This window comes from Zosterops lateralis (genome assembly GCF_965231275.1).
Source record: "Zosterops lateralis genome assembly, chromosome: 1".
Classification (NCBI taxonomy): Eukaryota; Metazoa; Chordata; class Aves; order Passeriformes; family Zosteropidae; genus Zosterops; species Zosterops lateralis.
This window is the reverse complement of record NC_139762.1, coordinates 17,086,859-17,104,179: the sequence shown is the minus strand read 5'-3', so window position 1 is coordinate 17,104,179 and position 17,321 is coordinate 17,086,859. Positions and strand designations below refer to the sequence as shown.

The window sequence follows — 17,321 nt, the reverse complement described above, 5'->3', positions numbered from 1 at the left end:
AGCCTTACTTAATAAAGGAGAGAAAACAGCTACATTTATCTGACGCTAGTTTCCTTGCTACTTAGTAATAGGTGGCCAGTATTTGACTGAGTACACAAATGATGAGAAACTCTATGTTCTCAAGGATAATACAACTGTTTTTAAAAAGCGTGACACTTCCATTATGCTCCCGGTTGTTTTTTTTTTTTCTGAATGGAGGAAACTTTTAACAACAAAAAACAACTTCCAGGCAATGCTACAAGCTACCATGTCAAAAGCTAAAGGCAAAGAGCATATGGTAATTTTAAATTCTGAAGCGTAAATTTAAACTTAGGGCTTCAACAAAACAAACACACAGGAAGATCATGCCTGCTTTGTCATAAATTACTATTGTTTTACTAATCTTTATGCACATTGTACAATTTAATAAAAACACTTCAACACACTAATTATTTCTGGTTTTCTTCCCAATACACGGTTATGAATTTATACTACTTACCATCAGAAATTACCATCTCCCTCCAACAAACAATCAGTTTTACTTTAGATCTGAGCTAAAAACCTCAGGCTAGCAATTATGGATCCTCCTGGAAATGTTTATTGTGATGCATTACATATGTAAAAGCCTTGCAATCACATGCTGTCCTCTAAGATGTATGTGAAATATCAAAGATACGCTAAAACAAATGTTGTGTTTGCTTTTACCTCAGACTACTTGCAGTTAAGACTTCTAAAACTAGTCTTCTGCAATTAAATTTTTCCACATAAAGCTAGGGCACATTCATGGACTGGTTCAATTTAATGAGGTTCTATATTGCAGTTTAAAAACAATCAGGCAGATAGAGAAAACAGATGAAAATAATATAAAGCATGATTTCCAGAGTAAAAGGCAGACACTTAAAGAATGTTCAAAAGAATCTACCTGACAATGAAACTTGCAAAACCAATTCTGTCCACTTCCACACTGAATTATGCCACCAGTGTTAATAAGACACTTCCCTGCTCTGACTGCCAGATCAGGCATGCCTGGACACTGCATACAGAACAATGATCCATTCCCAGCACTACAAACCAATACCAATCAATGCCTGGTATTTATTATGCTTTTCTTCACTTCAACTTCACAACAACTAGAACTTATCAACATATTCTTTTCTTCTCCCAAAAACCATATTAAACTACAACGTACTACAGTTAGCAATATAAAATCTTTTCCTCTAACTCCAGCACTACTTTATCTCAGTGCAAAGATACATATTTCGGGTAAGAGCAGGAAGGCCAGAAACGATGTGTCTTTTCTCAGTCAAGCTTTCAGAAGGGTTACTGTCATCACAAACATGTTTATGATGTACAGTGAACATGCTAAGATTTCTTTCCTTCTTGTCTTCTATTGCTGCTTCTTTTAACACACTACTCTCTGTCCACTGTATTTGCTCTGAAATAGTCATCAGCATAGACTTTGGGCAATAACTAATCTGCAAACAAAACTTTAAAAGCCATTTTGATTTCACTTAACATGTTCAACTAGAAGTGATCAATCTGCCCTTGAGAGCACTTCTGTATGTTTTGAACACAAGAATAAACTGCTGTATGCACAGATCTTCAGCAGAGTCTTTGTACTGTTCAATTAATATATTCTAAAAAATATGTATCAGACCAGATGTGTATAGAGAAGGTTGGGACTTTATTTAAAATAAACAAATTTCAAGTGCCAAGTAATAAAACTTGGATCCTAAGACGAACAAGATTTACCCATAATTATTGTGCAGCAAATGCACAAAGGAATGTAAAGATACCAATGTTCTCTTTTTGTATATAAGAAGTGAAGAACCGATTCATTTCCATGACACTTATTTTTTAACTCTCTCACAGGAAACTGCAAGAAGTGCATACCAATTCTCTCTCTTTTTTTCTTTTTATTTTTTTTTTTAATGCTTTGGTTTTGTTTTCAAATATACAGCTCTTCAGAACTATGTACACAGGATACGAGATTTGGGTCATGTATATTTAAGCACCTCTGGAGAAAAAGATTTTAATTCAGCTCTAAGTTCTACGCTTATGATTCACTAATGTAAACATGGTCCGTATTTAGAACTTGAAAGAAGGTATGATTCAAACTCCCACACTACCTAAATATAAATATTGATGTTCAGCTAAATTCTTAGACATGATCTAGCTGGAAATGAATACTTCCATTGGACCTCTGAAATGTCTAATAACTAGTGCTGTATTTTTTGTATTAAAACTATCACTGATCATTTCACAGTTTATAAATTGAAATTTTACACTATCAACTTACATGAAGAAAATCTGACATTGGAAATGTTCTAAGTTCTTTTTCTTAAACTGTTCTGAAACTTTAAATGTTTATTTAAATTGAGAATGTTATTAATGAAAACAGTTTTACACTTTGAAAAATGTGTATCACGTAACTAGACTAATTACATTTTTGCTCTTATAAAACAATGACAAATTTCATCTTATTTTTTGCTTCTCTTTATATTTTAAGATCTGTAAGAGTAAAAATACACCAGTAGTCCCCAATTCATGAACACAGTTCCTTATGTTTTTAATTCTCATTATTAAAAAAACCCCTCCACCTAAGCTTTATTTTTCATAGATACTTTGTGTTTAATAGTCTAGAAAAGCATTTTAGAAAATGGTAAGTTAAAGAAACAAAACAGAATGGGTGAAGAAACAAAGGCAGCCTCTTTCTTAATAGCACTCTCACCTTACAGTACTTATTAGAAATTTAAATAGTGAATAGTCATCAACAGAAACTTTGCAGCAACTCAAACCAACCTTTAGGAGAGCCAACAGCTGCAACAAGAGTGCAACACTGCCAACCCAGCAGCTGGCGACCCTGCCTGTGGAGCACATTACTGCCCTGGCAGCACAGTCAGCAAAATGGAACAAAATGGCCCATGACTGTGCTGTCCCACACTGCACAGCTCGGATCATTAGCACCAGCCACCTTCTCTGGCAGTTCAGCTTGAACTCCATTAGGTGAGACACAGACATTTTCCCACCTCTTTGCTTTGCCATGGTGCCAGCAACTGCCACTGAGGCTGGCACAGAAAAGTTTCACTTGAGGAGAAAAGTAACTTTATCAGCAACCACAGCAACATGCCCCTGAACTCACCTGGCAGAGCTCATCCTCCAGAGAGCTCTAGCCATATTATGCTTTCCTTTGAGATAAGGTTACAGAAGAAATAAAAAAAAAGGATGAAAATGTTGGTGGAGAAAATTATTCAAGATTGGCAAGATTAATTTATGAGTAACGTGCATAAAATTAGAATAATGCAAGTGAAGCCATCCAGCAACAGACACCAAAGAAGAAAACCTGAAAGAGCTGGGAGAAGACTGAACCACTGAAGGAAAGACCATCAAGAGCATCAGAATCGAAGTGGAAGCACACAAGTCATAAAAGCCACATGGAAGAATTTACAAAACAGTGGAATAAACCAGCAGAAAGCTGAAGCACTATGGTGATGGCATACAGACTCTAGCCACTGTGTGGTAAAGCAGCCATCAGAAATCAACAGCACATGACAATCTCTTCACCACCAACTCTGCCTGCTAAGGAACTGAGTGCAACTCTAACCATGATGTAAGATAAGGATTAACAAGGGAACAAAAAGGCAGGTGAGAACACACATCTCAATCAGCAGATAAGAACAACCACATTAGCTGAACTCTCAGTCTCAGAAAAAGCATGACGTATATTCCAGAAGCAGAAGGAGCAATAAAACTACAGGCAGGAGAAACTCAGTTGTGCTGCTGAAGTGGCCAGAGGATGGCTAGAGTAAGAGCAAAAAATATTTTTTTACAAGCTACAGTAATCACACATCATGCAGAGAAGTAGTATTATTCCTTGTATTATTCCTTCTGATGCTGCATTAATCTAATCACTTTCCAAGAGAAATCTGGCAATTTCTGTTCTGTACAAAATTCCCAAGTTAAATATATAGAGTATATAATATTAAGGGAATCAGTTAACTTCCAGATAAATCAGTTTGCTTTTGCCACTGAGGATCACTCACACTATTCGATCAGCATAAGCAGAAACCTTTGACAGGGACAGTAGAAAAAATTAAATAAGGTCCTTTAACTTAAGCATATTTTTATGTTCATAATCAGGAAACCAATAGGTGTACTAAGTAAGAGGTAAAAAATCTGGGCTAGTTTACTTCCTTCCACTCTTCAAATGATGCATTTTCCTATATATCCTTTATAAAATATGCAGAAATTATACATTGTATGAGAAGACAGCAGCTACATATGTACAAAACAGAAAATAAAATTCCATGCTTGCAAGTGTGCTCGCATGCTTGCATCTGTACTTAAACTAGAGCTGCTCTCTGGTTTAAGCTTGTCCAGCTGGCAATTAAATCCTTTTCTCTTCCAATCTTTGAAGCAGCTGGGTCACAGCAGTGGTTCAAAATAATAACACATACTGTGTATATGTGTGGTTTTGAGTTCTTAATATCTACCATAGACTAATGATCTTAGCACAGCAACATCTCAGTTGGATTGATATTCAGTATATATTACTTTTTCCTCTTTACTACGGTGGACTTTATTCATGACTATGTGAACTTCCTTTCACAAAAGGGTAATTTCCTTGCCTGAAAATGCTATTTCTCGATTTCAGATTCACCAGTCTGAAGTGATGGGTTTACCTGCAGCTGGTAGCCATACGGCAACAGCCAACAGAAAAATGAACTTTCTGATTCTTCAGACCCCCGCTTCCTCTGGCTCAATGTTCACAGCCCCTGGAGATGCTTCCCAAGTCAAACTGTTCTCAGTGTTCACAGAAACACGCACTCCGTCCATCCGTGTCATCTGGTAAAGGTGTTAATACCCTTCCAGATGACAGCCCTATGTTTTCCCTCAGTTGTGTATAACAGTGAAAAAAGCTCTGATTTTAAATCAATAGTGAAGAATTTGAAGTCTGTTTTACATTCACAACATGATTCATGTAGCTAAAGTGTCCTTGAAGCTCTAAGCCCTGTTTAAGTTACTTCCAAGAGTACAAATAGATGGTTTTAGAGCGGAAAATGCCGAGACAGCAACACTGTTTCAATATCTTGGCAATCCTTAATTGATTTCTTTTTTGAAAAAGTGGCAACTTCCCAAGAATATTAAGTGTCTACAGTGGTAGCATGTACCTTTTCTTGGTTTAAAACCATCCAAAGACACACCCAAAAGAAACCATATGAAAATACAAAGAAAGTAAAAGCTGAGGATGCAGTTGCCTTTTCTAAAAAAGTGTCTCTAAGAATGACCCAGCCTTTAGTTGACATCAATATCATGTCTGAAGTCGTCAAAAAAAAAAAAAAAACACCAAAACAATCTATTGATCCAAAAGGTTAAAAGAATCTGAATAAACTTAATTCCTCCAGAAAATAAGAGCATATATTCATCTATGATAAGGAGGACTTAAATTCAGCTACAAAGTACTCATACTACATGGGGAACCTAAGTAAAAATTAAATAGAAAAGAGGAGACTGTTGAATGGAGAGTTCAAACACCATACGGTCCAACAAAAGGAAAGGAAAAACACCACTGAAGGAAAAAGCAGCATAAAAAGATGACATCTAAAAAAAAAGGACCTCTTGCTTTATATTGTGCAGTTTCTCCATTTCACTAGTTCATTTTCAGTAGATGAATGGAATTACTATTTGAAAGGGATGTGATTTTGTCTGTCGTGACTTCTTCCTCCTCCTAAATTACTGGCTTTAGCAATGTTGCCAACTTTTATGTTCTGTATCTGAACGCTGTAGTTACATGCATGCAATTCAACATTCTTAGGTGGGTGAGAGTTGGTTCCCTCAAGTCGGAAAGTTTGTATATATAACCAAAGAATTTCTTTGATTTACTTTTCAGATTTTATATTTTCTGCTGCCAACCTGCTTGGCTTCACTTTTGTTTATGTTATCTATCACTTTGTTTATTATATGTTGGCTGCTAGTGAGCATTCTCATATCCATACGTCTAAGGCCGACAGACAAGTTCTGCACTGGACAGGAGCCGAGTTATCACCAGATGGACCTGAGAGCATTTCCAGAGTAACACGATGGTTGTTACTTAAATATACTCATGCAGTATATTCATTCACCTCCTTTCTATCATTTTGTCTCTATGCTTCTAATATGGTGTATATTGTTATATGTCAGTTCCTACAAGAGTGTGCCACAACTGCTTTCTGATTTTCTCTGCCTGACAGATGTGAAAAATCAAGGCTTTTCTTGCTATTTTTAAAAGGACTATTTCACCATTATGTTTTTGTTTTACTTACTCTATCCCAGGAACATGAACATTCCAAAAATAAAGACAGTAACATATTTTCCCAGCTCTCCTTACCCAGAAGAGTTTCCTTATTTAAAAAAAAAAAAAAATTAATTACGGGCGCAAGCAGAAATGGATATCGGAAGTCAAGGCCTAAAGCTGAAAAGAGTTTCAAATAAAATATATTTCTCCTCCAACTGGTTGCCAAAATATGCAATGGATAGCTTCCCGAAGTGGCAAATAGTTTAAAGACATGAAGCACCGGGCAGAAGGATTCCAGTCATCTGCCAACTGAAGTCTCCCAGTACCGACCCCTCTGCCCCAGCTTCATGGCTGATACGCTCAGAACACCTACGGGCTATCTATCCACCAACCAATGTTAGCAAACCATCAGTGCTGTAGCCCTTGCTGATTGTTGCAGTCATTTGCATCAATTCAGGTGGGAAAAATAAATATTTCTATCTCCCTGCTGACATTTCATAGCATACCAACAAAAATCAAGCACATTCTTGCAGGTTTACAAATTAATGGCATCTGATTTTGCAAGTAAGGATTATGTAGGTAACTCTTCAGTTGACGTATGAAGTTCATTGTACTCCAGCTCACCGTATTAATAAATCTTAAGCGTTTCTATGGTACAAATCTTTTCATATATGAGCACAATTCCTACAACCAGTCCTACCAATACATCTTGGAGACAACTGATGAGTAAATAGTTAGAAGTCATGGGAAATTACACTTCCTAAACAGATACTGTAGTTTGTGTTACCATTTCTAAGTATAAATGTTTCATGAAGAGAACAGTCTCCCAGGACATGTGCAAAAGTAGAAAACATCGGTACATCTGGAAAGACGGGTCTCTAACATGACAGGGCCAAAAGGTCACCCAGGTTCCTAGGATACAGTAGCAGCCTGAAGGTAGCTCAGATCTTAAGGGACCTGAAATTTGTATTTAAGTTCTTCAGATACAAAACCTGAACAGTTGCAGGCAAATCCCAACCATTTCCAGTGGAAAATGTTGACTTTGCAGAAAACACACAGCTCAGTGAAAAAGCCCTGACGGAAAATCTTCAGCAGGTCTAATTACAAAGGAAATGTTGGAAAGAAGACAAAGTTTAGATTAACTTTTTATCTTTTTAATTACATGCTACATGAAATGCTTCATGAACTTTTCAAAGCAAAAATGGATTTTGTTTTATATTATTATAGCTCAGTATTTTCTTTCAGTGCTTTGTATGGTAAAGTTCTTGTAGAAAAAAGCCCACAGTCTCCTGGACATTAATGTACATTTTTGATTTACACCAGTGACTGTAAGGCAGCTTTAGAAAGCTCTGCTGATAAAGGCTTAAAATGTTTGCTTTTTTAATAGAACAAGCCACATTTTGATCTGAATAGTCCATTAGGCCACTATGCAAACCTAGTAAGCCTCAGATGACAGGGATGATGGTACCAGCAGTTATTTATGAAATAAAGGGTAGAATTTACAAACTTCCCAATAAATATAAGAAAACTAGAACAGGACAGGACAACATTAAAGGTATGGTTCATGTCTAAAGAAGCACTATTCCTTTTTTTAAAGAAACCTAATCAAATATAGCAAGTATGGGTATGAAGAACAAAGTGCATTGGCTTCATTATCTACAGTTTTAGTTTTGTTTAACTCACATTTCTATTCTGAAGAAAAGCCAAAGAGGTGAAATTAGATGGAAATATTTACAAATGTAAATTATTTTGTGAAACTGAAAGTCAAATGTACCACTAATGAAGTGCAAATCAAAGAGCAAGCTTAAATCCTACTTAAAATTCGCTAGTGTACGCATCTTTGCCATTTGAAAGCAACTAAACCCTCCACCCCTCAACTTAAAACAAAGAATGTGTATTTTGTATGCACAGTAACATTCACAGTCATAGAGGCACAGTTTTCCCTTCACTCTGCAAGTAATCTTAGCGTTAACTTCCAAAATTCTGTTCATTGTATGGTAATAAAATACAAGAAAAATACTTCACGTCCACCTCTTACTCTCTCTCTGGCTATAGGTACAGTGCACCAAAGTGACCCAAATACTTTACATTCTTGTGCATCATGAGGGACTGAAATCATTCACAGTCGTGCCGGGTGCCCATGTTTAGGTACCTGGTTTATGTTTCAGACTAGCAGCTGGCAAACCTTCCAGCACACATAAACAGAATTTTAACTCTACTGAACAGGCAGAACCACCATTGGAACAGCTTTGTTTCCTCCAGGTCATAAAGATATAAACATTCTTCAGAGTAGTTTTAGCACAATGGCATTAACTTTTGAAATAATTATTGTTCTGCCCATTACAGCAATGACCACGAATGACATATTTTATGTAATTAAAAACACACTTAATTTACTCTAATAGAGATTAACTTCAATTGTATTTTAGTATGTAATGATCACAAACTTAACCATTATTTAGATCTGAATATGTCCCAAGCCTGTCTCAAAGTTAGTGTAATTGAGATAACATTGTTCAATGGACTAGGAGATGGTTCATTTTTTAACAGTCTTTTTTGTTTACAGCTACAGCAATAAAGTAAGTGCCTAAAATATTAATTCCTACAGTCATTTGTTCCAGTTTTTCAAATAATTTTAAAAATAAATAACAATTATGATCTTCTGTTATGGCACCATCCCAAAAAGAACACAGCTTTTTCCAGCTTGTTAGAAAAGGAACTAGTTATTCAAGACAGTTTTTGATTAAATATGGAAGAGAATTTGGAAGCTTTAAAGTCTTTCATTCTTAGCTTGATCTCTGTCATTTGTACATCTCCTTTCTTACAGTGTTTTTCACTGGAGTTCTGTCCTGTTACTGACAGAATTACTCTCATGACTGCTTCGCTTTTTCCCATTTCCAACCCTACTAACCACATGAGACCATTTTGCTAACTTGTTTGTGACATGTTCATTAAATAGCCACAATTAAATTCCCTTTTAGGTGTGTTTTGCGTCAGCTTCTTGAATCTTAGTCTTCCAATTATATGTTCCAATTTACACAACTGCACAACAATTAAATATATTTTGTCTATAAAGAATTAAAAAATCCCAAAGCTTAGTGCTCTCAACAGCAATACTTCCAGATTCATAAACCCTTCAAATTTCTATAAACACACCTCTCTCAATTGCACTGGTGCCTACCTGATGCATCATAATTTTTAAATTTTTTGTCATTATTTTCAGAATCCCGTACAACTCTCATCTTCAAAGACATTCTTTTTTACTGTCACATAAATTCCATTAATTTTGCCAAATTATAAACCACTAAAGCTGAGAATACTTATTTCTTTATGGTGTTCATATTTTGTACAAAAGTATTCATATGAGTGTCCTCTCTAAAATCAGAAACACCATTTCTTCACGTATATCCCACCTATATATTCTAGTCTTCATGTTAAAAAACAGCTTAAGAGTTTAACGTGTCATGTATACCTTGAAGATAAAAAACTTAGAGGTCAGGCCAAGCCAGCCAGTGGACAGTGCTGTGTAGCTCCAGTTGGAATGGCGTTTGGACCTAACCATGGATATATTTGGGTGATGTGAAACACCAGCAGATCAGGCTTGAGTCTGTCTGCCCAGCTCTTTGCAAATGTATTTTAGGTTTCTGAAAGTGCAGTTTCCTGTCTGGTGAAAGTCTGGAGGTGAAGCCATATGAGGAGTGGATGAGGTCACTTGGTCAATTCAGCTGGGAGGAGACACAGGGGAGACCTCAGCGCAGTCAGAGCTTCCCCTTGAGAAGAAGAGCAGGGACAGACACTGATCTTATCTCTGTGGTGACCGTGACAGGATCTGAGGGAATGGCCTGAAGGTGTCAGAGGATATTTAGGTTGGATACCAGAGGGTTGTTGGGCACTGGAACGGGCTCCCCGTGGAAGTGGTCATAGCCTGACCAAGCCTGACAGTTGTATTTGGTCAAAGCTTTCAGGGTCATGGTGTGATTCTTTGGGTGTCCTGTGCAGGGCCAGGACTTGAACTTTGATGATCCTTGTGGGTCCATTTCAACTCAAGTTATTCTATACTTCTATTTCAAAAAGCTAATTTCTGGTCTGCTTAAAAACATAATAGAGTATTCAACTGGATTTAGGTTCTAGGGTATGGAAATACTACTCTGTTTCTTGATATCTTTAACAAGGTAAAGCAAGATTAAAGAACGCAAACCCTAAGTCCTTATTCAGTGCTGGAAATTAAAAATAATAAGTGTGGTTGGCCTGTGTCCACAGGGCTACACAATTATATTTTAAATCCAGAACGCAAATGAAATGTCTAACACACAGTTAAACAAATCCACTTGATTTCCCAGAGCTACATGCTCTGTTCTACTTCCAGAGTTCTGTTTTAATCAGAAAAGATAAACCACAGTCATTATTAGTTCACTTAATTACGGTAAGTGATGCCACATTTGAGAGCAGGGAAAAAATCACTACTTGTAACTGGATACTTCATGCACTTTTCAGAAGACTAGAAATGCCTAATTTATTTTTCTTTCACAAGAAAATGCACCTGACAAAACCTTGGAATTACTTCCTGGACATTTTGAAAATCTCAGGTCTGATAGGTGTAACTGCCTCAGAGAAATTATTTTCTTCTTTAGAAAACTTCTCTGTTTGAAAATGACAAGGACACAAACTGGTCAAAAGTTTTACTCATCAGATACAAACACTGAGAAATATATTCAACAAAAGAATTTTGTAATACAGAATTAAAATATAGAAATATTTATCTAATCAGACATGATTAGAATCCTCTCCCAGCCTTTTTTGGCCCATTAACCAAACAAAGTCATAAGCACCTTGCTAGACCTGTCCCCTTACACCATCAGACTTAGAGCCAGTGATGTAGTTCAGTAAAGTAGTCCTAAGCATCCTTTACCATGCCATAAACATTAGAGCAGTGCTGTAGGAAAGTGGAAGCTCTCCTGGCTCCAGCTAACATTGCAGTTATAAATCCGGTCAGGAAAGGAAAGTTTCCCCTGCAAAGTAATGTACAGCCACCTTAAGTCAATCCCAAATTAAGCCATATATATTTTCAGATAAAGTCTCTATGAAATATCATTGGAGAAGATAGATCAGTTATCCCAAGTAATTTAAGGTGTGTGAAAAAGAGCTGTTTTAGCCATCATTTTGTCCCAGGAATCTAGAATTAAAGCAAGAAACCCTCTCTAGGCATCAACCTAATAGCAAAAGGCTAGAAAACTTATGCAACTTATGGCATAAGCTCAGATACAACTGAAGGGACTAGGACATCTCTGGGGAGGAACTGGAAGTACTGAGTCCCAGAAATGTCCTTCCTTTCCTTTTCTCTCCAAGAGAAAGCAGGGGAGAACAAGTGAAGAATCTCAACTACAGCCTCTGAATGAATGCAGTACAGTCACCTGGTTAGTATGACAGAGGAGGGAGCAGTGATAATTTACCATCACTCTGAGGCACATTTGCCATGACATGGCAGTGGGAGAAGATAATGGACAAGCAAAATACCTTGCATGCCATCAGTTCTTACCCCTACATCACACGAACACCTGCAAGGTGCAACACAAACACCTGCAAGGCCCCCGCAGGGCAGGGAATTGTGCGCCTTGCATGGGATTAGGCAGTCTGGCCATGCAAAGGGCTTGGTACCCTGCAGCTGGCCATCTCCCCCTGCAGCCAAGAAAGACATTTGCTAAGTTACTGCAGTTGTTCAATCACATTAACCACTCTGAGGGGAAGGCACTTGTTTTCCCGAAATCCCACTAAGATTATCACATTGCCTTTCACTGCTACCAAGGAACAGACAGCGAGAGTGAGTGTGTGAGGGAATGAGTGAGAGAAAGCAAGAAAAGGAGAGGGAGGGATTCAGTTTTGGCAAATGAGCTGTCTTCAGACTCAACTCACCAAAACTTCAGAAGTATGAAGCACACGTGGACAGTCACTAAGAAAATATCTACAGTGAAAGTTAGGATCTCTGCAATTTCATGCACCAACAATTCCTCTTCTAATTTGCCATTGGCATTACTTACCCCTTTAAAGAAAAACAGCTTGTCACTTTACAAACTATGGAAAAAGCATCACTGCAAAAATTGTCAAAAAGCACATGGACTGAACTTTAAAATTTTGTAGCAGTTTGAAGACACCATTGTTTCTCATTATTTATACTTAAGATAAAAGAGCAACTGTCTTTAAAGGTGCTTCTTTCTGCTCTGCTGTCTTCATTTCAACTTATCAACTGCTGAATTTTATTACCATTTCAGTACATATCTAAAGCACTAAGGTCATCATTCTCTTAACAATGGAAAAATAATACGATCCTGTGCATGAACAATGATACATAGAGGGTATAAGGAAACAGTTATCACTAGGAGGGTAATTAGGAATTGGAAGAGGCCACACAGAGTATTTGCAGAATGTCTGTTCCCCTGCATTTATTTCCAAAACCTGATGGGAGAAAGCCCTCAGCAACCTGCTGTGAACTCAGTGTTGAACACGCTTAGAGCAGCATGTTGAACCACCCAACCTCCATCCAACCTCAGTGATTCAGTGGTTCTATAGTCTACTATCAGATACAAGGTATCAAGTTCCTCAAAAATGCCACAGAGAAGCCCAAGAGTTTTACAGAAAGTTTTCAAAATTAGATGTTTTTAAAAACATTATCCATCATTAATTTTGTCCTGAGTACCAGGCTGCACTCCTTATGCATGATGCAGTAAAATCAATGCACTGACAACCTTTTAGTAAAAACACAGTTGTAACAAACTTATGAAGCACATGCATTAGAAGATGGCAACAGGAAAAGAAATCATCTACTCTTAAAAATATCCTTTGCAAATAAGTGATTCTTTTTATAAGTACAAGTAATAGCATAACAATTTATAGACAACATTAAATGTGTTCTTCATCACAGATATTTCTGATTAACACTGCATACACTCCTATATGGTATTTGTTAAAGCAGACAAACCCACACATAGCCCAAGGAAGCAGATGCACACACCCATGCAGAATGTACTTTGCAGGTGCAACTCATCCTCACCTTGAGATTGGGTTTTGCAAGGAGTTTCAACAGCTCTCGGATCTCACTGCTCAGTGGTTTGCTCTGCAGCTCCTCAGCCAGCTGGGTGGGAGATTGAATCAACACAAAGACCATTAGCAAAGCGTTGTTTTACCCAGTGAATCAGTGACAACCCAGAATCTATCTTGTTCAAGGTTATTGCTTTCCAGCATGTTCAAACAGAAGGCAGCATGAAGGAAAACACAATCAATCACAGTGCTTCTGTTTCTGGCCCTCAGTGGACCAGATTTAAGCCAGGCCTTTTGGCTCAGTTTAACACAAGTAATCATTTCTGGCAAGGGTGCAGCCAGATCACATTCTGATTTATAGCAAAGGGGGCAAATCCCAGCACTTCATTTAGCTGAATGGTCCTTTGCGTGCAGACAAAGAACTGCTTGTAAAAATGACTGGATCAAACTTTGACACTGTCTATAAAAAACAGTTTCGAATGAGGTGGTGAAATCCACACTGCTTCCAAAAACCCACAGTAGCTGTGCTGTTTAGGACTGGGATAAGAAAGCAAAGTGCCCCTACAGTGCAAGCAATCTGAACCTTTTATTATGTTTACACATACACTGGAAGGAGCTTGTTAAACGTGAAGTGAGTTAATCATAATATAATTTATAACAGGTCATCAGCAATTCAAGCCTGTAAAACACACAAACTGTCCTAACAACAAGATCAGTAATTTATGTTTGGTTAACTACAAAACTGCGGCTTCGTGAACAACAGAGCAGCAGTTTAACTTTTAATCCCACGGCTATTTGGATCATGTCTTGGGTTTTTCTTATCTTGCCATTCTCAACTAATTTGGACTCAAGAGGCATATTTTAATGCAGGATTTTAGACTCAAACTATTTTTCCAGAAGAAGGAAAAGCCAAAATGCATTTCACAACACTGAACTTTGCTTTAAAATTCTGAAGCTACATGGCTCATAATGCAAAATGTGATTTCAAGATAATCACTTGTTTTCTTTGCATTAAATCAGTATCATAAAATGTCTCAAAGAAAGATTGGCTATATGCAGCATATAATTTTATTTGTCCAACTTAATTTTAAATTTGTACTTTCATTTTGTATACATTTTCAAGATAAATGGATAGATATATATTTTGCATAATTACATATAATAGACAAATCTCTTTGAAGAAGCCATTATAGACATCAGACATGGTTTGAATACCTTTTTTTCTTTTAACCTTCAAAGTAAACAGAGTATCAAAAATTCATCACCAACCATCCTACAGACTTTTAACTATAATTCATAAGAACATCCAGCAAGTGCTTATATTAACAGTATTTGCGTCTCAATACCAAAAGATTAGAAAACAGTCTCTGTAGGAAAGGTCAGAATGAAGTATTTTTAGACACAAAGCCAAATACTGAGGTAATCTGACTGCAATTGAGTCTGCAATGTTGGAAAAGCCCTGAAAAGCTGAAAGTATACTGTGATGGGCATGACAGTCTATGATATGGGTTATGCTTGGTTGCCTTTTCATTCTTTAGATTATACTGCTCATCACTGGAAAATAAAATCTATTAATTAGTGTTTCACTGATAGAGACAAGCAACCACTTAGCAGAATGACCATTTCAGCATTTCTCTCTCAGATGAATTGTGCACAAGTATTAACTCCAGCAGAACTGGTGTTTGCTTTGGTGGTACAAATGCAAATGCACATAATATAAGGTTTAGAACACTGAGAAAAAAAATCTTCATTACTGCTTTAACAGACATTTAATCTTTTAATTTAGAAAATATTTTTCAGATAAAATAATTTAGAACTTGCTTTCCTTCATGTGATTTATATTGTTTTCCAAATATTTTCATTAAAGTTTTAGGCACATTTAATACCTTGTGATAGAAGAGGAGGAAAAACAGAGATTGAAAGACAAAGTCATGTCTTCAGATTAGCAAACAGACACTACTTCAGCTGGTTTAGACTGGATTTTTATTTGTTATTATTGTTAAAGTGCTGATATTTGAAACAGCTACCAGCAGCAGCACATGGCATACTTGGGACACATTGACACTGTGCGATCTCCTCTTATGCTAAAGACTGCAGGAAAAGCTGTCTGAAAACCTCCTCTATGATCTCTTGAGGGAACCTTAACATTTCAACAAGCTCTTTATGAAAAGCTGCCACTAAAGAGAAGGAAAGAAAAGCAAGGGAGAGGGCCAGATGTGGAGTGAGGTTGGCAAGGTGAGGAGCACCAGGGACTAGTCTTTAAAGCTTCTGGAGAAAGTTCTGAAATTTCTTTTGCCAGAACAGTATTTCTACCAACCTTGAGGCCTTATTTACTGTATATACCTATCCTGCCAAAATCCAGTGATTTTGTTGTGGTTTAGGAATGGAATTCTCCAATTTAATACTGCCACTAAAACCATGCACAGCTTTCCCTTCCCTCTCCAACTGGAGGCACAAATGCATGATGAGATAAGACTATGTACTATACTGTATGTATATACTATTACTAAATAAGTAATAGCAACAATATTAATAACAAAAGGTGTAAGAAAAACTCCCTGATAATAGACAACACCAGACAGCTCTCTCCACCCCCTTTTCTTGATTGAAGCAAACCCTTTCCTCCTGGAAAAGAGTCCCTTTCATGAACTCCGAACTGACATGAGGCGAATATGGAATAACCTCCATGTCCTAACCATGCCCTCTCCCAACTAGTGCAAAAAATTAACCATGTCCTGGCTGGAACCAGGAGAGATGTTTAGATCATTTGCATGAAATCATTGAGCCCTAAGTCAGACACAGCTGCTCCGAAATAAGAGACAAACAGAATGCCTGACAGGAAATTCAGCCTAAAAGTACCTGGGGAAGAGAAGAGAGACGGATGGTATGGTAGCTGGGAATATGAAAATGTTTAGAAAAGCCTTGCCACAATTGCCCTAAATCTGCTTTAAAAAATAACACAAGAACATGAACACACTCCTTAAACAGTTTTATTTATGATAGCAGGACCTCAGATCTGGGTTTTAAATCAAGCAGGAAATATCTACTTGCTAATAAGAATATCTCCTTCTTTAACTATAGAACAGTTACTATCAGTAGGAAGAGAAAACATTAATTTAAAACCTATTGAAATGAAAGTGTGTTTAATAAAATTAATATGCTCTTAAATACCTGAAGCTGACAACCAATCAGACAAGCATGCCAAAAAATGAATAGCACTTTAAACCTGAAACTTCATGAGTTTGGGAGTTACAAAGCCTACTACATGTAATTTTACTTCCTCAAAATTTGCTGATAGCTACCAAAACATAGAAAATCCTGCAGTGTGCTAGCCTGACTTCAGCCACTAAAGGACATCCTTATCTTATGAGACAGTGCCCACAAAAGCTACAGTTCACCTACACACAATTACTGAAGAAGCAGCAAGAACATCTATTCAAAAGAATCTGTACATTTGAAGTAGGTAGATGCCTAGACAGTTATGTCCTAACAGGTACACTTAAAAACACTGCCATATGTACATAATAATACATTCATAGGATTAAAAGCCCCAGCCTGTCTCAACTGAGGAGTCACAGAGTACTTTAATTTGGAGATTTCCAAAACTACACGTTTTAAATGGGTCTGAACAAAGAATGAGATTGCTCAGCACTTCTGAAAGTATCAAAAACTAAGTTTAGCATCCAAAAATGGGAAATTATTTTTATTACAAATTTTAGCCCAGAGATCCATAAAACAAATATTAGCAAGGATTATTAATATGTCAGCAAGAACTTAATGAAGAGAATTTCAACCAGCTTTCTAATTTTCAAAATTACTATCAACAATATTTAAAGTAATGTAAAGGTTAAAAAAATATTACTAATATATGCCTGATGTCAAGGCTAATGTATTATTATAGTTGGTATGTTACAGGATATAGCTCTCCTTCTACTGAAACATGATTAAATTACCATGTATCCTTTTTTTCAGTAGTCTTCAAGTAGGTTTTGGGCTTTTTGTTAAAATGCTACCATTCTCAACATTGAATAATTTG

At 36.9% G+C, this 17,321-nt stretch overlaps 1 protein-coding gene across 2 annotated transcripts in view; it reads right to left on the bottom strand.

Annotated features, from left to right (window-relative positions):
• The window catches only part of MPP7 (MAGUK p55 scaffold protein 7), a 148,117-nt gene that overhangs the window by 46,867 nt on the left and 83,929 nt on the right, over positions 1-17,321 (bottom strand). For both annotated transcript variants that reach the window (XM_083878449.1, XM_083878450.1), the window contains exon 6: positions 13,299-13,379. In XM_083878449.1, the coding sequence (XP_083734575.1) occupies positions 13,299-13,379 (81 nt within the window). The remainder of the gene's footprint in view (positions 1-13,298; positions 13,380-17,321) is intronic.